Source organism: Pyrgilauda ruficollis, unplaced genomic scaffold, assembly GCF_017590135.1.
Source record: "Pyrgilauda ruficollis isolate IOZ18807 unplaced genomic scaffold, ASM1759013v1 scaffold23, whole genome shotgun sequence".
NCBI classification, from domain to species: Eukaryota; Metazoa; Chordata; class Aves; order Passeriformes; family Passeridae; genus Pyrgilauda; species Pyrgilauda ruficollis.
In genome coordinates, this window is record NW_024522539.1 from 5,693,013 (window position 1) to 5,720,153 (window position 27,141).

Here is a 27,141-nt window from a genome sequence, read left to right on the forward strand (position 1 = left end):
GTCAGGAACGATGGTTTTGTTTAAATCCCTCCGGGTTCCTCTTTCCCTCTGCCGTCTCGCTTTGAGGTATCGACAGAACAGTACAGAATGAACGTTTTGGGTTTTCCAGACATGGCTCTTTTTTGTTCTTCTTCTACATCTGCCCCCCCACAAGCCCCCACGGCCTCTGTTGCTCACATCAGGACCTGCTCTCGAGTCTCTGGCAGGCGCAGAGCGAGCAGGCCACCTCCAACCAGAGCGGAGGAGGCCAGAAGGATGGGAACCACCTTGGTTATCCCCACGAAGGAGGAGAAGATGGAGTTCCCCAGGATGGCACCAAACTTGCAGAGCCCATTGAGGATGCCAAAGGCCGTTGCCCTGCGGGGAGGAAAAGCAGAAAGCGATGGTTAGGAGGCAGGTTCTGGCACAACTACACAAGGTTTGGATGGGTAATTTTGTGAATGCTCTTATGTTGCTCGGGCTATGCTTCTAGCAAGTAAAACTGGGCGGAATAAATAAGTAGATAAATAGATGCAGCTGTTTTGCATGTCTGTGTGAATGAGGAGAATGTCTGTGTGCAATCATTTCTCCTTTTCATCTCACCTTCTCCCTAGAGTGGCCCACTCTGTCAGCCTTTGCCCTCCCCAAAGACGGCAGGACAAAATCTGCTCTAGATCTCCTCAAAGCCCTTCCAAGGGCTGCCTGGAACTGGGCTGTCATCAGAGAAGGAAACACAGCTCTCCTCTAAATTCTGTTTCACCCAGAAAGTAAAGCCTACTACTTTTAATGTACAGTCCCTGTCCTTCATTTCTGGCTTCCCCGAACAGTCTCAAAAAGGCAAAAAGGGGCTTATAGTGATGTAAGGAAATATTTAATCTGCAGGACATTGTCCCAAAATCTCCTTCCCCATGTCCCAAATTACTCTGTGTACATGGTTTTCTCCTGGTTTTGGAGGGGAGGGTTGCCCCAGTGATGAGCCATGATGAGAGGATGGGGATGAAGTGTGAAAAGCCAGACCTCCATGCACATCCATGAAAATGACAGAATACTTCTTTCATTTGGTGCTTTAGAACTAGTTGATCTTTAAGGTCCCTTCCAACCCAAACCATTCTATAATGTCATGATTCTATGATTCTTTGATTTATCAGCTTATAATTTCCATATGCCCACGTGATCCCTGTGTTCAACGTGCCACGCTGAACTTTTTAAACTTTTAATTTGCAGAATTATGCTTGCAAATGTCTGTCCTGACCCAGGATCACACAGCCCTGAAGGACTGGTGAAAGTAAAATAAATAAAAATATACAGCTCCCCCACCTACATGTCTCTAGGGCGGCTTTTTCCTTTGGGGACAAAGAGGACCAGGTAGAGGTTGGAATAAAAGGAGAAACGTTCTGAGCACCTTTTGTCCGTGGGGTAGAGCTCCACGGTGATGACATCCAGGGCGTTCCAGGCGGCGATGCTGGCCCCGCAGAAGAGGCACTGCCAGCCGATCATCGCCGACTCGCTGTTCCCGAAGAACAGGAAGAAGCAGCACACGGCTGAGATCAGCATCGAGCCGCCTGCAGGGGCAAAAACCAACAGGAAAAGGCTGGCACCGGCATCCCCTGTCCACAGCTGAGCAAACACTTTGTTAAAGATGGCTTTCAAGTGATGGCGTTTCGTCCCAATAAGTATTAAATCCGTGAGGATCCAAAAACACCTTGATACTGCCTATCTGTCATTCTCTGATGCTGGAAGCCAGCCTGGAAATATTCTCAATATCCACCTGATCTTGCTGATAGTCCTGCTCTACAAAGACTGTGAAGACAGGCATTTCCAGGCAGGCTTCCAGCATCTCAGACTTCCAGATGGACCCAGAAAGAGCAGAGACAAATAAACATGAAAGTCAGTGAGGAGGAAGCATCATTGTGAAGGTTTTTCAACTTGAGATTCAAGTGATAAGCTTGTGCATTTCATTTCATATCACTTGACAGATTTCTAGTCCCAATTAGGATAATTTACAGTCACTTGTATAAGCACTTGAGGTCTCTTTTAATTATAAGAACATCATTAGATTTCATGGCACATTTGCACAGGAGCCATAATTTTATGAACATCACCGAGGGAGAAAGTGAGAGCATTCATGCTCAGTTAGGCACAGTTCAGATTCAGAAATATTAATAGCTACATCACTGCTTTCTACCCCATTGGGAATTTTCAACAGAAAGTTGAAATTTGGGAAAAATCAAACCATTTTTCACCAGGATGTTCTGTTATCACTGAAATATCTCCATTTATTACCAGGAAAGCAAACAATTTTCTCTGTTGTTTGCTGGTTTTGGAGTCAATTTAGCGCCATCCAAAATAATTTGGATGCTGAAGTGTAACTAAGATGCTTCAATTTGGACATTATTTTGCATCTTGTCACTGTAGTGGCCTGCCTATGAAAAGCTGCTGTGAAGGACTCCTTGTCCACTTCTCCTCCATGGTACAAGGCCAGACCACATCCCCACAGTGTGGTGTGGATATTCCCCCTGCTGCAAAAGCCCAGCCCAGCACTGGTGAGGGCACCAAGAGATCTGCTCTTTTGCACAAGAGAAGGTTTGGCAGGACGTGATAAAAATGAATTGAAGCCCCAGCGAGGCACATAACACAAAGGAGAAATTCAGTTTTCCTGTTAAGCTGACCAGAAATAATATGTTCGACAGAGTGATACAGGTGGGACGCCAGAAGGCTCTTTCAATTGGAAATTCCATAGTGAAACGTTTCAGCATGTCATTACTAATTTTTGTCCTGTTCTCTTCTTTTTGCAGGAGAAATAAGCATTTAGGGCTCCAGCTGTCATCTCAATTCCAGATGAAAATGCTGAAACGCTGACATGTTTGCAGGATGGACAATCTGATTTTCATTCAGCTTCCTCTAATTTATTTCTCACAGACCCTCTGGTTTGTTTGGGTCTTTTTCAAATTCACATGAATGCTCATTTTCCCTCAGTGTAAATTCCTGAGACAGTCATCTTGCTCTACTTTAACCTGTCTGAAGGTGAGGCTGAGCTAAACCTTCCCTCTGTTCTCAGAGGAGAGAGAAGAGCTCAAGAGAGTGATTCATCCCTTACCCCTGAGCCACATCCCTGATTTTATTACCTTCCTTTGGCTGTCCCCCAGGGCATCATTCCCATATCATGGGATGAGAGCAAGGTCTGAACCCTGGAGGCTGCAACACCAGCAATTCCCAAAGTATTCATAAAGCTGATAAGGTGATAACTTGATAACTTATTCCCACAATGCTAAAGGGTGGCTCCTTTCTTGGCTGTGACATGGTCAGTTAATTTACCATATGCTCTCTGAAGCTGCTTGTGCAATCATTTGAAAATCAGATAAAAAACAAAAAGAGGGAACTCCTAGGCTGTCAAGCTGCCACATCAAATAACTTTTGTGAATATTCATTGCTACAAGCAAAATGTTCATTTATTTATACACAGGCTTTGGACTTCAGCAGCAACTCTACAGGACCAAGAGGCCCTTTTTTAGTTCTGACCCTAATTTGCTGAGCACTGCTAAAACATGGAGGATTTGACACAAAAGGCAACATTTAAAAATAAAAAAAAAGGTGTTACAGACACAGAAAAGCAGAGTGAAGAAAAGGTGAGTAGGTCAGTCACTCACTGCCATGGATCACCTGCCTCACCCTCTAGTCTTTATCCTTCTTCTCCTTTTGTTTTGGGGACTACTCATTCCCACCAGAGCCATGCCAGGGTGCAGACACACTGAGCAGGGCTCTTAGCAGGGGTGTGCTCCACCCTGTCCTGCCCCACCACCCCTTGCCCCCACTCACCAATCATCTTAATCCTCCCGATTTTGTCCATGAGCAGAGCAGAGATGATGTTGCCTGGCAGCACAGACAGGCTGCCCAGGAAGCTGACCAGGTAGATCAGAAAATCATTGTCCTCCTCAAAGTCGATGTGGCAGCCTTCCTTCTCCTTCATGAAGGTGCTGTTGATGAGCCTGCAGTTGATGAATTTGTGTTCGTAGAGATCTGTGAGGGAAAGAGGCAAAGGCTTGACCCTGCTTGGCTGAGCTCTCCCCATACAACAGCAAGGACCAAACCAAAGACCCAAGAGAAGTTTCTCATCCAAAGGAAATGGCCAGGGAGCATTTATTTCAGTGGGAATTTATTAGAGTGGCAAAGTCTAGCTGAGTCTTTGGCTCCTGGTAGATGCAAGCTCATAAACTCATTTTATTTGTGGAGTATACTCAGTGTACTGAACCAGTATCCCCATGCCACAAGGACAGGGCAATGCAGGCTTTGGTTTTTATAGCATAATAATTTGTTCTTTATTAGAGTAGAAGTTAAGAGCTTTCTTTGGTATAAATTAGTGACTATTTTACTGCTGATGATCTTCAACTGCCGGTGGCTTGAAATTATATTTTTACTGAGTAGAGCTGTAAAGTGCTGAGAATTTTGCCATTACTTTAACCTGTCAGGGCCTGAGCACAGAATTTTGCATTTCCCATACAGCACCCAGAGACACCAGAAGCCATGGGGTTAAAATCACTGATGGAGCCACCTGAGGTCTCTTTCCAAATGCATGACACTCTTTTCCTCCAGCATCACTCTCATTACCCAGCACACACTCAAACACACAGATCCCTACCATCCTTTCTCCCAGAAAGCAGATAAAAGAGTTCTAATAAAATAGTTTTCTGATAAAAAAAAAGTTCCTAGTTACAGAGATGACACTGCAGCAGGAGTCCCATTACCAGTGTTATAAAAGACAGTAGAGATGATGGTGCAGTTTTCAAAGAAGGTCTCACTGGATCTCACATCTTCAAAGTAGCAATCCTCAAATAATGAATCCTCAAATCTCACTTCCTTGAATTTCATGCCAATAAATCTGTGGGGCAGGAAACAGAACTTCACTCTGTGTTTTAAGATATTTTCTACACTATAGAGTGCGCAGTGGCTGTTTCAAGAGACAGAGCACTAATTCTAATTTCTCGTGTCATTTGCAGAAAAGGTGTTGCTTGAATGCATAATTCCCTCCAGGTCCTTCTGTGTTTTATTAGAAGAGAAGGGTCTGAAGAGTATTTTTTTTAAAGAGACATGGATCTTTTAGGATTTGTGCAGTTTTTCTTTTCCTCAAAATAATCACATCTGAGAAAATGTGCCTCTAAAGCTGAGGTGACACAAATCCTCTCGTGTTCAGTCCTAATCTGTCTGAAGATGACAGAATTCCACTCAATGCAGGGCATTTCCTTCATGAGCTGACCTTGCTGCCTTCCTTAGTCTCCCCCTTCCTCCATCATAAATAAAACCAGACATTATCAGGAGCCTATTGAGCCATTTGGTGAAAGGTTTCTGACAGTTGTTTAAACTCAAAGTGATTTTTTAAGTGAAAATGCAGTAGGGATTCTGGAGAGAGTGGGGAGATTATCTGAGTTCTGCTTGTAACCATCTCTATTTGAGGTTTATTACTTATCATGTAATGAAAACAGATTTCACTAAAAATAATAAACTGTGTCAGGTGATTGATTTCTCCTCTGATGGGAAGCGTGACATGTCTGACCTGGCTGCCTGAAGGATGACACAATATTGATTTACCTGTGAGATTTTGCAGGAACACTGAGAAGATGTATTAGGTAATGCACAGACATGTTTAGAAGATGTAAGGAGCTATTAAGAACAAGCATTATTGCTCCAGTTAAAGAGGCCATGACTGTCACCAGATGAAAAAAAGCCTTCTAACATACTCTGCAGCTTAATTGAATTGAGCACTTTTAACACAGCGTAACGTGATGGCTGTTTACACCTTTAAATGAGCACTGCAGGGCTTCTTGACTGAGCCTACTAACAGAAATTATTAATGCACAAAACACCACAAGAAGATTATTCAAGTGTTTTGCTCCATGTAGAGAGTCTCACAGGTTACAGCAAAATTTAAGCTGTTCTGCATTTGCTCAGTGATGTATTTTCCTGTGATGTATTTACTCCCAAAGGCTGTTAAAACCTGTTTTCCCCCTGCAGTTTGCTTTCTTAACACCCAACTTCAGAAGACCCAGACTCCATGGCCTGGTGCTCCATGGAGTTTTAGCTCACAGCCAAGGGCTGCAGAGCAAACACAGCTGTAAACCATACTGAGATAATTTCTGGGCATTACTGCAATTTAGCTTGATGAGATTTTGAGTATTTGAAATGGAGAGGACCAAGGGGAGAATAGTGATTTACATCAAGTTTTATGTCTTCATCCAGTCAGGTGCTGAGTATCTTTAATTCTCAGTGGGGTTAGTGAAAATTCAGTACCTCCTCATAAGAAAATGTCATAAGAAATGGCATAAGAAAAATGTCCCCAGTCCCTAAATTTGACCAACATCCACTTCTCACCACTTTCTTTTGGGAAACAGGAATTTTGGGGCTATGTTTGCATCATCAAGCTCAGCTCCTTGTTGCAGGGAAGGTGTATGGAAGGACATGAGGACACATGCTGGGGTCCCCCACCAATGTATATCAAATATGTAACAAGGAAATGGTTTCTGAGGGGATTGGAACAACCTGGCTGGGCAATGAGGTGTGGTTTCAGCTGTGAAGATTAAAACAGTGAGTGTTTTGTGCAACACGGAACATGGGGAGGAGCTCCCTCCAACACGGCAGCTGGAGCAGCATCCTGTTAGGGCGATGAGATCACAGAAATTACAGAGGGATATTTTTCCTTTTTATTGGGATTTTGAATAGTACTAATGGAATGACCAGGATTTACACTGCCGTGGAACATAGAGTGATTGGTGTCCAGGCTGGACACAGAAGAAAAACAAGACCAGCCCAAATAGAAGGAAAAAAGGAAGGAAAACGACAATGTTCTGCTGGAACAAATGCACTGACTCCAAAACACTAAAAGAGAAGGTGACTCGCTCATCTGTGGGGAGATAGTGACTGCAATGGGAGAAGCACCCCAGTATGGCCATGGCCAAGCTTGCACTAATGGGTTGCAGGATGGAAACTGCAGTAATTCATACAGAGGACTTCAAGAAGAAATATATTTTTATTTTGGAAATACAGCAGCAATTTCATTACCAGTGGCTGCCCAAGCCCAGTAGATGTCAGTGTGGGCTAAGGAAAAAGAAGTCATCTCTGCATCCAGGGCTGCCCAGCACGGCCAGGTGGGCACTTGCTGCCCTGATCCCAACACGGGGCTGCTGGATGGAAGCAGGACTCCTCGCAGGCACCCGCTGGGTTCTGCAGAAGTCAGTGACAGAGGCAAAGTAGGTGGAAAAAAAGGATTAAAATAATATTTTGTCTGTCAAAAACTGCCTCTGGGACTTGAGAGATTTAGATTGAGTGTCCAAAAGACCAACAGAGGAGTTCAAGTTAATGCAAAATGGAAAAGAAAGAAAGAGCTTTCTAGAAATTTATTTCAGTTCAAATACATCAAAGCAAATTCTGTTCACTTACTTGTCATTCCTGTACTCCCCATTTCTATGGATCTGGTTTTCCAGGGTGAAATTAAAGGTGAAATGGGACACTTCTTCCTCATCAAAGATCTTCACTCGGGATTCATATGCCTCGTCTTGGAAATAGCGGATCATGTCAGGGAACCAGACAATAAGGCCATAGTAACTGCAGCAGGATTGGGAGACACATCAGGGACACAAGATTCTTCCAAAGATCCACTTCACAGCTTGAAAACTTGTTAAACTCCAAATGTGAATGCATGTCTGACACAAATTCTTGCTTGGTTCTGACACAGGACTGAGCAAAGTGTTTCTGCTCTCTAAGCACCCTGCTGATCTCAGGAGCATGTTAATCCATTCCCCTTCACTTGAAGCAGGAGAATTCATTTCAGTTCCCCTTGGCTGGGGAATACAGAAATGTGCTAACCTTGCTACCCATTAAATTAGCAGAGAATGAACAACTTATGCTGATTTGTGTAAGTGTGCAATTCAAGCGAAAATTAGACAAAATTTACCTGCAGTTTAGATTTAAACTCCCCTGAGTGGTTTTGATCTAGACTAAGGAACAGCTGAGAGTCTGGTAGGGTTGTGTCTTTTTTGTGGGTGTGTGGACAAGATCAAATGAAAGATCTAAAGGTGAGAAAGTCAATCAATTACTGTGCTACCAACCACTTCTCAAGTCCTGGTTTGTTCAAAGCACCTTGTACTTCATATAATATAAAGCAGTCAGATTGATCAATATTTGTAGGAGAGCAAGGCTAAGTTCACAAAGACTCTTTAAAATAAGACCAGGATTAATTTTGTAATAGTTTATTTACAAGTTTAAATAACTATTCAGACTCTGAATAGTGCTTTAGTTTCCTGAAAAATATAAAGAAGTATCTTCCTTACCTTAAGGCCATTGTAAACCAAACCACAGCCAGCATCAGTGTGTTCATCCTGTACTGGGCTGTTAAACAATACAGCACGTTGTCCCAGACCTACAAATCCACAAGAAGGAATTAGCTGCCAGGACACCCCAGCAGACACTTGACAGCTTAATTTCTGAGTGCATCATAAGCCTAATGTCAGAAAAATGGGTTCATTAGAGGAAGGTCAGATGTGTGGCTTATATTCAGTGTTTTTTCAAAATTATATTTATCGAGTAAATGGCTTACAAAAAATCACTTATTCAGCTCAGTGCCAGAGTACTTGATCTGAGCCCTCTGTAATGAGCTGGAGTGCATGATCAGGGCTGGGTATGAGGCAGTGTCTCTCTCAGGTTATATCAGCAAATGTGGATATGAGATTGTTCTCAGACCCTCTGACAACTTTATCTTTTCAAATATACGTATGGTGTCAGGAGTGCTTTCAAACTGAGATCAAAAGCTCTCTGAAGAGCAAAAGCCCAAACACAGCTGGCACTTCAGGAGGTATAATATGAAATCAGGTAGGGATGAAGCCAAGCAGGAGGTAAACCAAGATCTGCTCTTGACTCACTGCAGAAAATGCTGCCAAGAACATGAGGGGATGCAGCTTCTTATCTTGACATGAAAGTATAGTAATAGTATAGCACCTGCATTGCTATTAAGAAGAACTCTCCTTTATTTTCAGCTCATCCTTCAAGACTAGAAGTTCTAGCCAGGTTTTCCACAGTCTACACGGGTGTTAGGTGAGCAGCATAGCAGGTGTGAAAGGTTAAATTAGCCTAGGAGACATTATAACATTCCTAGAAACTTGGTCTCAGCAGGAACAAAGAGCAAACACTTTCTGCCTTCACTGCAGGTGGTAATTTCACTTAGGCTTGGGGAGAGAGAATCAATATTTATCTGCTCAGGAGGAGAGCCAAGTGCTTGGGGCTGTGGCTGCTCCTGGAAGTCTGCACTGCTGGATGACAGTGATGCTCACAGGGGCATTTTGGGGCCTGGCTGGCAGCGTGGCAGCTTGCAGGTGCAGACATCTGCACAGAAAGTGCAGTCAGATTACAGCTCTTTGTAAAAACCAGATTTTCTGAGGTGAGAGTCAGGGTTTCAAGGTACAATGACCTGAAGCAAAGAGGCACTGGAGCACTGTGTGAAGTTTTTTTCTTCTCTTACCTGTTTTAATGTAGTCGTGATTCTGACCAGCCACCGCTGGTACCAGGTCCCTGTTGAGCTCTGAATTTCAATAAATTCATCTACTTGCTTTGGAGTTTTGATATAGGAAACCTGGAGAAAAAAAAAAAAAAAAAGGAAAAAAAAATTGGACTGCAGTTTCTAGAATTGATCTTGGGTGGATTTAAATTCCACTGTCTTCTGGGCAATGTTTCCACCTAATAACCCCTATTATTTTTTCCTTGAAAGTTAACATTAGCAATTGAGCTCATTGACTTAATTACAGCAAGAGACTATTAACAGAAATAAGCCTTGCTTCCTTCTTTTCATCTATCCCTTCATCCCCTCTCCCTCTCCTCTTCCATGAAATATTTTAATCATGTATATCATATATATTATAATCATATAATACCATGTCCACTTCAATCTTTCATTTGCTAGCTAACATACCTGTATACTACTTCATTTCTCTATCTTCAGATTCCCACGACAAATTAGGACTCAGAAAGTACAGTAAAAATTATCTCCAAGATCAGCCACTTGTACCCAAACTGTGTGGATTTCATTCTTCTAAGACAACTAGCAGGAATAACTCATTCAACATCTTTTAAATAGCACTGACAGAACTTCTATGACAAATGATTTTGTAGATGGGAATCTTTACAGCCGAAAATGTATCCTGCCATCAAGTGAGCCCACACAATGCAATCAGTTTGCTTCACCAAAAGAATCTGAATTTTCACTGCTGAATACCTGAACTGGACTGCTCAGGAAAACTTACAAATGTATACCAGTAAATATTTGCTTAGTAAATTTAATTAAAGGACATATTCAAGGAAAACAGAACTGTTTGTAAACACATGGAGGAGGCGAAAATCTGCTGAATAAATTTCTGAGCGTGAACGAGCGCCTTGGCTCAGCTCTGGAGTCTCCACATTCCTCTTCCTGGCACTGATTAAATGTCAGATCTGGGAACTGTCCCATACAGGCTGACTCACCACAAACTGACAACTTCTGGCCTGTCAGAAAAGCACAAACCCTGACAGTTTGTGCCACACCAGGAGCACTGATCACCCTCCTGTGCCAGTACATCGCGGCTCCTCGAGGTGCGACCCGAGCTCAGCTCCTGCACTGCAGTCATGACTCTGTTGCATGGAGGAACGAGCACTAATGGAGGCTCTACAGCTGCTCCTTCATTCTCCTACTCAGCTCAGACTCTCACAGTGCCCTACTTTGTGAGATATATATATATATTTAAATATATTTATATTTGAGCTTCATTTCCTAGCTCAGCGTTACAGCAAAGCCAGTGATGGATATGAAGAAAACTTCTCTCTCACCATTGCTATCAGAGCTTGCATTACTCAAATGGTTGGTAGCCTAAAAATAACACATGCTCATTAAGATCCTACATGAACCTGCATGCAATTGTCATGCTCAGATATGAAATTGTATTTTCCTTGAAGATCACTCCCAAGGGGCACAATCTCCTGGCAATCCTTCTGAACATGGAGTGTTGCTTTCCTTCTTGATCAAAAATAAATGTTTCACCCACAAATCTCCTTTTTTTCCATCCTTTAAAAGCATGTGTGCTCTCATCTTTAAAAGAATAAATCAAGAGTACTTCCCTGGCTGGCTCACCAGGATTTTAACACTGAATTATAGTAATTTGCTGCTAACCCCAGCATAAACCTTTCCTCTGATTTTACTGTTAACGACTCTGCTGGTGTGACCTTTTTCACAACAAGCAGCAGACCAGTGAGTAATAGCCACTCATCCCACTTTCCCTTAGACAGATTAAAGACTGGATATGAGGCAGGTGGAGTTTGGAAAGCTCATTAGAAAGTACGTGAAGTTTAATCAGACTTTGATTAGAAGCCAGAATGGAGAAAGGAGTGACTCAGGTCACCCACATGGCTAATATGTCTCTTATTTTGTTTTAGTCTCTTAGAGCAAGCCAATTAAACATGTGAATAATTGAGAAATCACTGGTCTAAAGGATGTAGAGTAACACCAGGAATGAAGAGTACTTGCTGCAATTGACAGAATTGATTAATTCTTGGAAAAACAGACTGGCATCTAAGTTTAAACCCACAGAATGTTTCTCACAGTCCTTTTTCTGGTTGCTGGGGGAGATATTACATTGAAAGAGTCCCGAGGAGAAATAAAGTCATGCTGTGGTGCACTAAGGAGGGTATGTCCAGCTTTTCTTACCCAATGGCTTTGCTCAACTCACCGTAAACACCCGCTCTGGCTCGCCCTTAGCCCGCATGTTGGTGTCATGGACTTGCTTGAGAATCATCCAAGCTTCATCATGTTTACCAATCTGAAAACACCAAAGAGAAGGAAAGCAAGTGTTCAAGCTCCCAGCTCTGTAATTTATCAAAGCACAGTGAGAAAGCAATTCTAGAGGTCCAGCATAGTAGAGAAGCACACAGCCTGGGCTGCATGAAACCCAAAGAGCTGAAGGCATGGTTGGTATTCACTGAGTGCAGCATCTCTGTGCTGGAGAAAGGAATTGTCCTAAAACTGTCTGAGGCAGAAAAAGGGCCAGGGATAGAGCTTTAAAAACAGATGAAAGAAGAGGAGATGGATGAGGAGAACTGGACTCTCAACCCAACTCTGCTAAAGACTTGCAGGCTTGAACTATGTATTGCTATATTTCCCATCTGTGAAGTGGAGATACAGAAACTTAAGATTTCTGAGGTTTAAGTATTTTACTCAGTGAAATGTACTTTACCCTTTGCTCTACCACCAGGATTCAGTAGTACCATGCCCAAACTCTGTGAGATGTTTTCAAAGTGCTTTGTTGGACAGATAAAATTCCCAAATTTCCATCTCTCCCTACCTTCCTTCTGTACCCCATCTGGCAGTGACACACTAATGATCAGTGCCTGACCCCACGGTCTGCAATCTTTGGGGTTCAAGCAGTCTGTGGAGCTGGCATAGACACACAGGAGTGGCTTTGCCTCTGAGCTTGCACTCTGTGTGTTTGATGGGACAAAGAAAGACAGACAGTGACACATTAGGGACCTGCTATCCTCTGCAGATATCAGAGATGAATCACCTTACCTCCAGCAGAAACCGCGGGCTTTCAGGCATGAATTTCAGCGCCACCAGGGAGGCGATACAGGGCAGAGCACACACGAGTACAAAGACTCTCCAGCTGTGGAAGTGGTACTTGGTTCCCATACTGAACCCCCAGCCTGGAAACAGCAGGAGCCAACAAGTGAAAATACTGACCAGGAGTTCTGAGTTTTTCTCTGCTCGTGCAGCTCAGAACTTTGCAGCTCTGTGTGACATGAGGACAGGTTGAAAGTTTGCTGTTCTTAGTGCTGGTGGCTCTCGGAGCTTTGATGGCATGCTCAGTAGATAGCAGCAAGTTTATGTTCATTACAGAAATTGGAGCATGCTCAGGCTCTGCCTTTTAAAAACCTTCTTTTATCTTTGAGTTTAGAAATCACCTAGTGATAGCAACAAGTTCATGTTCATTGCAGAAATTGGAGCATGCTCAGGGTCTGCCTTTTAAAAACCTTTTATCTTTGAGTTTAGAAATCACCTAGTGATAGCAACAGCTCAGAGCAGCTGTAGGCAAGTAAGGCTGGGAAATTGTACAGGAATAAGGGCCATAATTGATCGCTTCTCAGTGATGTTAGTGAAGCTTTTCAAAGGTTAAATCTCTGATCTGAGAGGCACAGTAGAGACAGCTTCTTTCCATCTCCTACATCACATACGTATTTCACATTTCATGGAAGTGAGCAAGAAAAGCAAGTTTATTTTTTTCCAGACCTACAAAACCTGAGCTGGGCTTCAAAATTAAAACATCAAAATCCTAATCCTGCACTTGAGATACCCCACTCCTGCTTTTTTCCTGGTGTTTGACCAAGTTAGGTATTCCCCTGCTAAGAAATGGAAAGTACAGCCTCATTCTCTTACATTGCTCCATTCACTCTCCCTAGGCTCAAATCTCATAAGGAGTGTTTAAATAATCTTTTTTCTATAAAAAATTTTATTCACATTAAAAGGGAATCATCAAGCAATGCGTTTTGCAGAGGTCTCATCTGAGCCAGTCATGGTGTTCTAATGATTTCATAAAGTTCCAAAAGAGTAGGTGGAACACTGGAAATCAAAAAAGAAGCTACAAAAACACAATATCAAAAAGTCATCTGAAAAATAATTGTAATGTAAATAACTAAGAGCTTTTAAAAGCAAATGTTGTTGCAGTTAAAAGAATTATTTCTACCTGAAACCACTGCAGTAAGTTTACCTATTTCTTCCAACAGTCTCTGTCATGTCAATCAAAAGCATTAATATTTCTTTATACTGAGCATGCTTTAAATGTGCTAAAAATGAAATGATGGATAGGTAAATGTTAGTGGTTTCCTTTGTGGGTTTTGTGAACTGTCCTACTTTCCTCAAACAGGATTTTGCAAACAGCTGGTGTCACTGAATACTGGGGGAATTAATCTTTTCCAGTAGATATTTGCTTCTGGTGTTTTCCTAGGTTATATACACAAGTTACAAGGAATTCCATGTGACATGCAAACTTTTGCTTTTCCGAGCACAAGTAAATTTCAGTTTACAGCCATCTACTTTTTCATTCCCACTTCTAGCTGAGGGTAGGGAACCCATTCCACTCCAACATCCATTTAGGTGAAGGCAGAAGTGACTTCAGCCCATCACATGCTGGGCAGATTTGTCACCAGGTACACAGCCCTGACAGAGTGGACACTTGGCTAAGGGAAAGCACATGTGCTGGCCTCACTGCTGTCATCCACAGCATCCAGTAATTCCCTGATTAAAGTTGCTTATTTTTGATAACTGGATCAATTTTTGCCATATAATCTCAGTCAATTGTTTCCCCGAATGAGCTGACATTTAGATTAAGAGCTCAGGCTCCAGCAGTGTAATTCAAGGGATGCATTTGAGGCTTTACATGGAAAGCAACCCCATTCAGTCCTATCTACAGCCTTAGTATCCATCAGTCAATTGCGCAGTCAGTTTATGAGAACTTTTGTGAGCACTTCAGATATCTATTATTTCAAATATTTCAGTGATATTTGTGCTGGGATATGTAAGAACTGTCACCACCTGTGCAAGGGTTTGGGGTGGTGTAGTGGTGTAGGAATGTGGTGGTGTAGAAAATCAAAATCACAAATTACCGTAATGTGGGATGATGCTCCAAGCCATTGCTGAGGCATAAATGCCACCAATCATCCAGAACATGCAAAGCCAGCTCAGGTGTTCCCCCCTCTTCTCACGAGAGAGGAATTCAGAGAAATAGGCAAACACGATGGGGAGGGTGCCCCCGATACTGAGGAGAAAAAACATCACATGAGAAAAATGAGAGTCTGCTTCAATGTCTTTGTGGTTAGGATTGCATGTCTAATGAGGGAAGGTCACACTCACAGATGGGCTGCTCAGAAGTGAGACTTGGAGGAAAAATGAAAATCTCTCTTTGGCTGGATTGGTCTTAGACATCAAAGATGAACAAGGTCCTTCTCATGCTCTAAAAGCTGAATTTTCTGTAGTTTGTACAAACCTAGAGTAATACCCTGCTTTTCACTTAAACATCTCCTCTTGTTATTTCATGATCACTCATTTTAGGCAGGCAAAATACAGGCAGCCAGTGGGAACTGCTGAGGGTCTCATTGGAAGCCTTGGAGGTGGGCATTTTTCAGTCTCACCCACATTTCTGCACAGTTTGGGCAGTAGCCAGAACATCAATGACAAACCTTCCCACCATTACAGCTCTAAGGGTCAAGAGTGAGGTAACACAGCCACACATCCTAAATGGCAATGCCATCCCATCTGGGCACCAGGGATGCATCTCCTGAGCACCTTTCCTTGTCCCACCCCACACACCCACACTGCCCAGCTGTGCTGGGGCTCCCCCAGGCCAGATTCATCAGGTACCCACCCGAGGCCTGAGATAAGGCGGCAGAAGAGGAAGAATCCATATCCCTGGACGAAGGAGGAGAGGAACGCAAAGGCAGCATTTATTGCGAGTGATATCATGAGGCATTGCTTTCTTCCCAGTTTGTCAGCAAGGCCGCCCAGCAAGACAGCCCCCACCATCATTCCTAAGTAGACTATCAAGCCTGGAAGGGAGAGAGACAGTCAGCTTGTTAACAGCGTGGAAATAGCACACAGTGTAGAAGCAGATTTGGAAGTGCCCATGTGGCAGCTGATGTTGTCCTGGCATATTGTGCAATAAAGTAGAGATACTCCTAACCACCCCAAATCTCAGACACCAGAAACTCTGCCCATTGGCAGGACAGTAATTTTCCCATCTTGTGCCTGAGAGCTTGCATCACTTCAGGAAGTATGGACATACCCTCATTTGACCAGACCCACATCTTTCCTTCCCAACCTCGCTGCTCACATATCCCCTGCACGTAAGCAATGGCCAGGCATAAGCAGCTTAGGATGCACGTGTCCCAGCTATGTGCCACCAACAATACAACAGAAATCTGATGACTTAACTCCTCTGACCCCCCTGAGTGCAGTGGGGTGGAGGATGCGTAGGGAGAGGCTCTGTCAGGCTGCTGTTTATGCTCAGAAAGCTGTGAGAGCAGAGACTGATGAAGCACAGCTAAATCTCTTTGCAGTGTTTCATCTCTTTCACTCTCTGCTTTTCCCAGCTGTATCTGAAAGGATCAGTCTGTTACCCAGACTCACCTCGAGTAGCTCAGCTACTTCCTTCACTACTGAGCCAAGATCTGGTGTCTAACTAAAGGACAGCTAACTCAAGAGTGCAGTCTTGATCTGAAAAATTTCAGGAGAAGGGAGAATCTAAGGCTTGTATAGAGTTATCTCTCTAACATTGTTGAGAAAGGTGGATTCTTCTTTTTAACCTGACTTCACTAGATTTTCTACTTTGGGGTCCTCAAAGACAGTCTCAATGACTCATTTAGTGCCAGGCTGAATAGGAGAGAATGGGTTTCCACCCCGGGCAGTCTCCCTGTACCCTGCTCAGTTTGTGCTTGCCACTCTTCTGGAGAACATGGCAGTTGTCCTTTGCTCTTCTACTGCCACTGCTGCAGGAGGGCCACAGATTTTATTGCCTTTTTTTAATGCAGGTACCAGTGTAAATAACACTAGTTCATAGCGCTCAAAGGTTCAGGAATATATTTTTCTCATTTATTTTATCTACTTTCCAGATATAATTCAGAAGAAATTGGTTGCAACCACGGCTTTTCCTGGGGAGCACAGAGGTACCAGAGGCTGCTCCCAAGAATACTCCTGCATCGTATCAAACCCCATTGACAGGATTGTAGCCTGTGTCTATAGGCTGCACAATCCTGCTGTGGAGATCCTGATGGGGCCTAACCACCACTGGATGTGATCCAGATGGGCTGAGCTATTTCAGGATGGAGAGCATCTGCCTGCTGGAAAGCAGAACTTTCTGCTTTCCCTGCAGGGCAGGGAGTTCTTGAAGGAAAGGGATGATGCTTGAGATGTTTGGAGACTGGGGACATGTCAGATTCAAGACCCAGCTGAGCAGGGGTTGAAGGAAAGCAGCAGTGCTCCCTGCATCCCTGGCCCCAGCTGAAGGCATCAGATGCTAAGCAAGTAAATACACTGCTTTAATAGCAAACATTCCTATTCACTGATTGAAGAAGTACAGCTAAAAGAAACATTTTTCAGGCATGGTTGACTCTTTGGAGGTTCATTCCTCACCTTGAACGAAGCTTGGCTTCTCTTGAGAGCCAACGCCTTCACCAGGTTCTGTTCTGTCAAATACACTTGGAAAACAAGGTGGCAATGAATGTTTTTGTAATTTATTAATGTTTAAACAAAACAATCAGTCTGGTAGCTGAAGGCAGCTCTGTGCCATCCAACTGAGGGCTAATGCAGAGTTATCTGACAGCTGATCCTGTCTTCCTTTTGATTGCAAATGCCTGCACTTGATTTAAAATGCATTACTAAATTAAAAGCTATGCAGCAGAGACCCATTGCAGCATTTGAAGGACACTTGTGTCACATTGATCAGACGTGGAAAAGTTTGGATTTCTTAAATCTCTCTATTCCACAGTGGGGTCACCTATCTGTGAGTGAACCTTTTCAATCCACACAATGTCTGAAGGGCAGGATTTGTGTATCAAAGGCAAAAAAAATCTGTTCTTGTCTGTTAAAAGCCTTTGTACCAGAACTGTGGAGCCAGATTTGGCCAATTGTACCTCCACCATGAGCGTGTGGCTCTGTGCAACCAATCCTTGCACTCCCTGCCCTACCCTCCTGATCCAAGCTGTCCTGGTGAGGAGATCTGAAGATGTGTAAAGGTTTCAGGTACTGATCTCAAGAGAAGATACAAACACATCTCAGAGACTGGGATCTCTATTTCTATTAACGTTGTCCTCCAGCTTGTCCACTGAAGTGCAAATTACAAGGGTGAGCCAAAGCAAAAACAGTTTCAGTCCAAAAACTTCCTGAAGGAAGGATCTTAATGCAGTGCTGGACGGCTTAATGCTTTTACCCTGGCTCCTGAGCCACATTTAATGGAGCAACTCTGATGGCAGCCAGTAGAAGGAAGTGATGATAAGCCCTGTATCTACTCACTGGTGCATCACAGCCACCCATCTGACAGTGAGCCCTGCCAGCACTGCCAGACCCTGGTGAGGAAGAAAAAATGATCTGCCAAACTTTTTTTTCTTTTTTTTTTCCCCTTTTTGTTTTTTCCCCCCACTGAGAAAATCCCTGGATGGCAGATGTTCATCCAAAGCCTCTTAGTAATGGAAAATGTCTCAGGTCAGGAGGAGGTGGAGGAGATTCTTACTGCCTTCTAGCTGGTGTTTTACTGCAGTCACTGGTGAGGGGCAGCCTGTTGTCTGGCCAGAAGAGTGGGCTTGGTATGGGATGTGGCAGTGCTTGAAACTCAACATCAAGTGGAGCTGCTTTTGTAAGCAAACCCCTGCAGATTCTGACCAAGGAGCTGAAACTTGGGATGGAAGGGAAGATTGGACCTTTGCAACAAAGCATCCATCACACAGTGAGCAGAGAAACCACAGCAGAGCTGTTAATGTCACAAACTCATCTACAGGGTGTTGCTATAATTAGCTATTGTATATGATAAATCAATTGATGCATGGTCCCCCAGAAATTTAAAACAATAAAAATCTGTGGAAAAGGAAAGAGACAACCAGAGACTGTCTGCTTAGCCAGGTTTTGAGGGAAGGATCCTGGTTATGGAAATAACAGCTTCAGGGTTGAAACAAAATCAACAGAACACTTCCTTATCATGGGGAGGTGGATTTTTTTGGTGAAGACTGCATGTTCTGGCCAATGTAATTAAAATTTTGAGGTAGCTGCTATAGAACACTCTGTCAGCTGATGGATCTCAGGACCCAGGGTGCAGAACAACATCTGCTTTGCAGATTGCTGTGCCCTGGATTGACAACAAGGTGGCAGGGACCCAGGGAGGAGTGGAATAGTCACTCAAACAGCCTCTTTGCAGGGAGACAATCTTCCAGAGAACACAGTGATGGTTGCTACCTCTGGAAAAGATCCAGCTCATGTCAAGGAAACTAAAATTTTAAGGAGAGTTGGACCAAGAAAGGTGATCCCAAAATGGTATTACTTTTGCTGGGCTAGTTCTGTCCATCAAATATTCTACAGTACAACATTACAATGGTCTGCACCAGAATCCTGACTTCTAAACTTGGCTTCAAACCACAGAGACTTAGACTGTGCTAGGAGGGACCAGCTTCCCAATTGACACATAAGGTGCTCAGATGAAATGTTAAGGGCAACTCTGAATAAGCCATTATTTGCAGGCTATTCCACAAGTCCTAGAGTATAATGAATGCCTGTGGGAAAGTCTGCAACAGCCTCCCATAAAATTGGTGGAAAACCAAAGAGCTGAAATTCTATGAATAAATTTTGGGTTATGACTCATCCATTGCTGAAGTTATAAGGAAAATATGTGACCACTGACTGGGCTTATTCCCACTAGAAAAGGGGTAACATATTTAGCATTTTCACACTAAGAAATTTATTAGCCTTTACTGAAATTGTGTGCTCTGTATTAGACAGGAATTTGAAGTTAAAAGCTGAAGTTCTAGGAATAAGGAAAGGAATATACTGCAGATACAGTATATGGATCTGGGTGTGCTAAACTGTATTTTTATTGCTTCAATATAGTTAAAAGTAGACTTCTAAGGGTTTCAGGAAAAAAAAAAAATCAAGATTTACCTAAATCTGCATCACAAGCGTGAATTTTTCTTATTGTTAGTTAATGGGATTAAAGTCCTTAAAAAAGGAGGCACATCTAGAAATAATCCCTTTAAAGACAGGACAAAGACTTGTGGAATAAATAGAAAATTTGAGCTATTTGAGCCAAATAGCTCACTGGGAAGAATTAGTCCCAGAGTCCTTGGGGCTGTCAGGGAGGTAAGAAAGCTGCCTGGACCCAGGGATGGCTCTGGCCTGTGTGGAGCCAGTAACCACAGGAATGGGAAAGCTCCTACCTTACTTCCAATCCCAGGCCAATACCAGTACAGCCCTACGGTAAAAAAAAAAAAAAGGCTCTTGAAGAGCGAAAGCATTTGGACAATAGAAAATTATTAGGACCTTTTATATCTTGTGGTTCAAATTGTAATAAAAACAAAATTAAAATACTGTTACTGGTGTAGAATCTGTTAGAGATACACCTTATGGACACAAAGAAAACTTTGTGAGTCAGGTCTGGACAATTTGGGAGATGGATGTGGCAAGGCAGAAGATCCAATTACAAGTAATTAAAAGAGAGAAATAAAGTAATGATAGTGCTGACTCTCTTGTACCATAGTGATGGGAGGGTCTTGACAGAGGATGAGCTAAAGGCTGGTACTCTTTTTTTCCATTCTTCTTGCAATTTTCAATCTGCTCTTCCTTGTAGGTTTATTAATGCTTTCCCCATGAATCAACTTGACCTTTTGAATTGAACTCAAAGGAAAAGCTGATCCTGTGCCACTCTCCTTGTTGGTTAGCACAAGCAGTGAGACTCCTTCTGCAGCCAGCGCCTCTGGCACTGAAGGGAATCAGCCATGGCAAAGGCAGCACTCCATTTTGGGAGATCTGTGTGTGGATATTGGGCATATCTGGCTGCTGGGATGGAGGGGGCTGTGCAGCTGGAGTGGGGTGGGTGGGTGAGCCCGTGGGGCTGCGGCACAGCCGGGCTCGGCGCTGCCAGCGGGGCGTGGGTGGTGTTTACACTCAGCTGGCTTCACATCTCCCCACGGGACTTGTCCAGCACCACAGTATTCATGGGACCATCTGGTTCTCTCCACCCAACCCTTCTGCTAAAGCAAAGATTTCAACAGAGGAGCCAAACAAATCCTTTTCTGTCCAAAAAACCTGTTCTCAGACTAGAACACGTCAGGTGAAATTCCCACGGTGTTTACAGATGGGGACACAGCCATTCATCCCCATATCAGACCTACACAAAATGTGGGGTGTTCTCAAATCACAAAAGCACCTTGATTTTTTCCCTACTGCTCATGGTGATGATACTCCTTGGGCTGAGCATTTCCAACCAAGAGCAAATTTGCAGCCAGGAATCCGTGCCTGACGAGGGCAGGTCTCTTCAGGGTGTGGCTGCTGAGCTGGGGCTCCATGGCCATGGAGGGGCAAAAGAGGCAGCAAATAACCACGGCAGAGCAAGGGAGCCATGGCTGGGCTTGTCTGTGCTCAGACAGAGAAAAGAAACTAAGTGGAGAAAAGCCATTGAGCTCTGCAGAGGGGATTAGGATTTACTCTCATATCAGGTGAATTCAGGTCAATGGGAAGCTGCGACCAGATTTTATCTCAGCTGATAATAAAACATCCTCTTCACACAACTAAAAGCAGGCATGCTGTACACATTCTATTTAACCTGACTCACACAGCCAAGCTTGAGTTGCTACATAAAAGCATAATTACTTATAGGATCTATTTTACTGGCTTTTTTAAATCCGGCATTGTGAGGTTAAGAGTCTGTAATATTATATTCTCCTTAAAAAATTATTAATAAATCATAAAAAGGAGAAGGGAGCCTGAAAAGGCAATTTTATTCTCAGCCTTGGTGTAGCTGTTTTACAGTTATGGGCAAAGCCCTTAAAAATTTCCTTGTCTCAGTTTAGTGAACTGTGAAATGATGATAACACAACTGCAGCTGTGGGATCTGGGATGGCTGTTGCTTTAGCTATGCCTTGAGTTTTTTATATGCAGCATGTGAAGAAGTTTAAAACATTACTATGTCATTATCTTTTATACTTGTGTACTTACTGCTCTGTGCTTGCAAACATAATATTTAGTCCTCTAAGAAGTGATTTATAGCATGTAAAGATATATATTTATAGGATATTTCTCCAAATAATGATACTGTGTACCTTTCAGCAAACATAAAAATACAAATTTTATTAATCTTTTGATTATCCTAAGCATATTAAAAATAATGTTTCCAATAGGCTGTATCATACTGAGAAGGAATATTCTGTCTCAGTAAATTTAAGAATTGAATTATTATTTTGACTACTGCTGATGAAAGCTCAATAAAGTTGATCTCTCAAATAAATATGTAAAAATAAAGTTGTTACATGTTAACAAACTTATTCTTAGCAACTCATAAGTTGATTAAATCAATCTGCTAAAATATGTATTCTGTTGTTTCTTTTATTTTTGTTGGGTTTTATTTTTTGTATTACTCCTAAAATAATCTTTAAAATAGCACTTCTCATAATTGAAAAACTCCAAATACGTATTTTGTCCCACTCGGGATATTTAGGGCTAAAATAGCTGTTAATTTGCATCTGATGGTGAGATGTTTATTTTCAGAATGAAATGTAAACGTTTTCTAAGACGTGTCATATCCATTTCACACATTTCATGAAACACCGTGGGCATCTGTTTATTTGCAATTTTTGCATAATTTGGCCATAGTTTGCCTGATATTTTCCCATGACTGCTTTCCAAGGGAGAAAAAAATATGCAATATGCAGAGTGTTTAATGCAAAATGTCCTTTTAACAGAAGCTGAACTTCACTAAATTGGTCTTTAGGAGGCATCTGCTTTATCTCTCTTATTTGTCCCTTCCTATTTCTGCTGGAGTTTGATTTTTCACCTGACTTATTTCCTTGTTTTTCCCTCCTGGCCTCTCTTGTTATGGCTGAGCCCTCGTGTGTTTAAATGTTAGCAGCTGCCTGGAAGTGACCTTAACTGCTCCTGGGAAAACCTGGTTATGTTTCCTTAGCAAAAACTGGGGAGATAATCGGTTCCTTGGGAATAAACACGAGCTTATCTGTGGATGTTTATTGGTACATGGGGATAAGGCAAGGGGCAGTAGCTTATGTGTGGATAATATCCCTGCTTCCCTAAAACCGTGGGATAACTGGAGGGAAAAGCTGTGCCTGCTCTAATTATCCCTCCTGTGCAGACACTCTCGTGCAAGGCTGTCACTGCACATTAGAAATTGAGGTGAAGGCTCTTTGATTACCACCAAATCAATCTCCAATTGAACCCTGATCATCATGCACTGCCATAGACCACCAAGGGAATGGATTCACAGAGGGACATGAGCTTGTCTTGGACACTCTGAGCTTTGTGGGAGATACATTTTTTTCTAGCTGCAGGTGGATGGGAGCCGCAGTTATCCTAAGAAAGATTTCGATGATTTTGTTCTTGTCCCCATCAATAGAACTTCCTCAGCCTTCCCCTTGAGAAGCTGATATCTGCTGTCCTTATGCCCCAGCTGCTGAGAAAAGAGATGAAACCTCCTTGCAGGGGCAGTATTTGGGACATGAGGCTGTGCTGGAGGCAGGGCTGCACCCACACCTTGTGTCCCTGCACTGCCCTGCTCGCTGTCAAACCTCCAACACCCTCTTCCCTGCTGCTGCCACCCTTCATTTGGCAGAAAGGTCTCCTTCCCCTCTCCAGACCCAGAGATCCGCACTGATCCCTTCCAGCAGCCCCCTACCCACCCCAGGTTCATCACACTCTTTTCTTGATGCCTTGGGTACTCACTACTCACATCAGAGCACTGCTGGGCAATGTGAGGCTTTCCAAGCCATGCTTAATTCATTTTCACAAAGTCACAAACCTCAGACCCAGCAACAGAGAAATGTCCAGCAGACAAGAAAGGATGTTTAACAAGATGGACTGAATCAGAGACCTGCCCCATGTACACCACCAGTCAATAACAACTGCATGCTGCCATAACCACCCACTCTCCTCCCTGCCCCAAACAAAGATGAACCAGCTTTTATTGTTTTAAGAAATTTTTTTTTTCCTCCATAATGAAGGCACGAAATAGTTTGAATACAAGCAGATTGACAGCAGATCCCCCAAACAAACAAGCTAAGGACAGGAGAAATTGTTCTGCAAAATCAGGTTCTCACAAGCTGTGTTTGAAAGTGGGCAGGAAAGGCAGCAAGGAGAATTCTCTTCCCCTCATTAGCAGTCCCAGATTAGCTCTGAAAGTGCGCAGGAGGCTGGAGCTGGGATTGGATACGGACCCAAATGTCTCCTTGCTTATTCAGAGCTTATCAGAACACCCTGAACTTTCAGCCTTGCAAATGTTGAGCTGGAAAAAGCAGAACACGCTCTCTGGGGAGATTTCGTGTTCATTTTTACCTGTGGTTGGGCCAGAAATACTTCAAAGATAGATTTCCTTGTGACATTTGAAGTTTTCTCATTCAGAAGCCTGCCAGAGCTTGAGCTATACAGAGGTAGATATTTATGGGGTCATAGTTTCAGAGAATCTCAGCTTTCATAGAGTCACCAAAATAAATGACCTGCTTTTCAAAAAAGGTTTCATCACTAAAAAGACACCAAGCCTTGTGTCCCATAGGGAGCTGGTGAATTCCAAAGTCCCTTTGAAATCAGGATCTAATTGTGAGAGGTTTGCTTTTAGATATCTGACCAGAGATATTTCAAGCTAGAAATTTTAATGGGTTCGTGAAGCAAAAAAAGTTGCTAATGTCTTTAAGGTACAAAAGTCAGTACAGACCTGGCTAACTATAGAAAGAAGCATCCCAATCCTCAAGTTCAAAGAAAAAAGGGAGAAACAGAAAAGTGAATATGACCTCAGTACACCAAGAGGAGAGGTTTATATAGGGATAATTATCTATTGCCTTTGTCACATGAAAATAATGTCAATAGAATGAAGTCAGTGGCTGCGGTCTAGTCCCAAATCTGCATTTTCCTTGCATCAGGCACATTTTCTGGGCCAGCACGAATGACCTAGAGTCCCTGATGATTCCCTGCAATCACAGTACGTGTCCTTCAAGACACACTCTTTCCCTCCTCAAGCAGTTATTCCAAGAGCTATTTTATTTCCCTTCCAGATGCTCTGTCCTATTGTGTGGCTGGCTCTCACTACAGACCCTGCTGGATCCTGTCCTGATTCTTGGAGATCTGGGAGGCTTTGCTGTTTTGGCTGATGGAATTTGGCTTGCCTATTGTTCAAGGGAAAAAATTGTTCGTCCAAACCTTTCCACCCCGTCTCGGTCCCAATAAATAACTAAGCCTTGTATTTTGACCTCAGGGAGATGCTGGTAGTGATGCAAAAGGGATGTTGCCAGTAGCCTCAGCTTTAATCTTCATGCTGCACTTTAATTGCATTCCACAGACCTAAAAAGAAGCCTCCATTGACTAAATCTGATCCAGGACATATGAGCAAACTGAGAAGTCAGCAGGCAGAAGGAACTGACTGCACAGTTGATTTTCCTGTTGGGACTTTGGGCTGAAGAAAAGGGAAACCTGTAGTTTCTAACAGCTTTGAATTTTGAGTCACTAGATTCACCTTTAACTTTTCACTTATTTATCCTTGAACACCCCTTGAAGTTTTGCCCTGTGGACCTGCAGACTGTGGCCTGCTTTGCCCAGATCCAGCCCTGGCTTACCAGGCTGGCACATTCTGGTACAATTCTGCTGCTCATCACCTTGTGAAACCCTCCTGAGTCAGATCCACCCAGGCATGACTATGCATGACATACAAGACAAGAAGAAAGTCATCAGAAGATCCTGAAATCAGCTGGTCACCAGAAAAAGGTGTCCCAGCCGCTTCTCGTTGCATCAGAAGAGCTGTTTGCCAGTGGCACTTACCCAGCATCCCTTTGTTGGAACTGGACAAGCACATATCCTTCTCAGCACTGGGAAGAACAAATCCAACCACAAACACCTCCACCCCATCTGCCATCAGTGCCAACCCTAAAACAAAGAAGAGAGTCCACTGGAAGCGTCCGTGGCCACACTCCTCAATGATGTTCTCGTACTGGTGGGCGAGTTGCTCCTCATCCTCCATCCTCTCGGCCATGAGGTCAGCACGGTCTCTGTACTCATCATCCACAGCAGGGGCTCGCTTCTTCTGCTTCTCTTTAATGTCATCTGGGTGTGGGATGCCTTGGTACTCCCCCTCATAGACCTCATCATCCTCATCGTGGCCTTCTGTGACATCGCTCTGGGCATCCTCTTCCTGCGCGGGCTCATCCCCGCCCCGGTAGTAGCCGTCGTTGGGTGCGTCGTAGCTGCCATCCTGGTACCTGTAGTCATCTGAGACCTGGTTTGTGTTTCTATATCCACCATCCATTCTGAACAGAGAGTTCTAAGTGCTGCAGGTCACGGTGTAGATATTCTAAAATGGGTATGGATTTGTGCGGTTTCGGGTGCTGGTTACTTGAACATATCTTCTCTCCCCTCTTTGGAACTGATGGGATGCTCAGCTTCCCAGGCTTGGAAGGAGAATTATATTTAAAGGTTCTCTTTGACAGAGTCTCACGCAGCTTTTGGTAATGCTTCACTTTTCAGCTGTCATTTGTGACTTGCTGGCTCCTGTGCCTTGGGTGAGAAAAGCTGCTGTCTGGGGAACAGCGAGGGAACAGCAAATTGCACAGCCAGGGAGCTAGGAGGATTTGACAGGTTTTTCCTGATTCATTGTGGTGCTGAAGGTCATGTCCTGAGAAAGAGGAAACAATAGCAATGAGACAGCAGTAAGCTTGCAAGCACACATGCACTGAGTTTAATGTCCAACATTTTGAATATGTGCTTTTCCTTTGAAAAAATACAGCAACAGAGGAATGTTTTTGCATCATCAAAACCCAAAGCCTCAGAAAAAAACAGAGCATTAAAATGTACCAAGTTCAGTGGGAACCCAAAGTAGAATGTAAAGTACCATGTGGTCCCAATTTCTGTCATTCCTGGAAGTCTTGCCTCCCATATGTGGTCCTGCTTTCCATGGAGAGCAGAACAGCACTGGGCTGGGTTGCTGGAAAAGAGCTCTAAGGTTGCTAAATATGTTTCCATCCGTCTCCTCAGAGTACACTCATCCCTGGTCCCTACAACTGGCTAGCACCATAATGAGACAAAATGTGATCTTGGTTTTCTTTTTCATCCAGATCCCCACATTAATTTTATTTATTGGCTTCTTCTTTTCCCTAGTGTCTCTCCATCTGTATCCCAGATGCACAACTGGCATACAGAGTCTGCCAAGTCACCAAAAGTCACACCAAGCTCTGTTCTCCCCATATCCAAACATCAACAGGGGATGATTTTCACAGAGAGCAAAAAACAAAGCTAATAAAGAATCACTGCTGTCTGCAGGGAAAACCAAGAAAAGTCAAGACACATCTAAACACACACTCCCTCTGGACACCTGATTTCCATTATTTTCCAGGCAGCTTCCAGCCAGCTGGCTCTGCAGCATTCCC

At 43.3% G+C, this 27,141-nt stretch overlaps 1 protein-coding gene across 1 annotated transcript; it reads right to left on the reverse strand.

Moving 5' to 3' along the window:
* SV2B (synaptic vesicle glycoprotein 2B) lies at nucleotides 1–26,024 on the reverse strand. The gene is made up of 12 exons (XM_041469125.1): nucleotides 25,541–26,024; nucleotides 15,399–15,579; nucleotides 14,641–14,792; nucleotides 12,551–12,684; nucleotides 11,715–11,804; nucleotides 9,482–9,592; nucleotides 8,298–8,386; nucleotides 7,408–7,572; nucleotides 4,722–4,855; nucleotides 3,796–3,996; nucleotides 1,382–1,541; nucleotides 1–357 (listed from the first exon to the last, which is right to left on the reverse strand). Exons 1-12 carry the CDS (start codon nucleotides 26,022–26,024, stop codon nucleotides 174–176), a joined length of 2,085 nt encoding a protein of 694 aa, XP_041325059.1. The 3' UTR covers nucleotides 1–173.
* Nucleotides 26,025–27,141: the final 1,117 nt, after the last annotated feature.

Bases quoted from the DNA above. Each gene is read 5' to 3' on its own strand.
- SV2B (XM_041469125.1), bottom strand. From the start codon at position 26,024: ATGGATGGTGGATATAGAAACACAAACCAGGTCTCAGATGACTACAGG. The intron at 11,805-12,550 runs GTAAGGTGATTC...TGGTGTTTTCAG, and splicing joins GCCCGCGGTTTCTGCTGGAG to ATTGGTAAACATGATGAAGC. The intron at 4,856-7,407 runs GTAAGTGAACAG...CCTGCCCCACAG, and splicing joins GGGGAGTACAGGAATGACAA to ATTTATTGGCATGAAATTCA.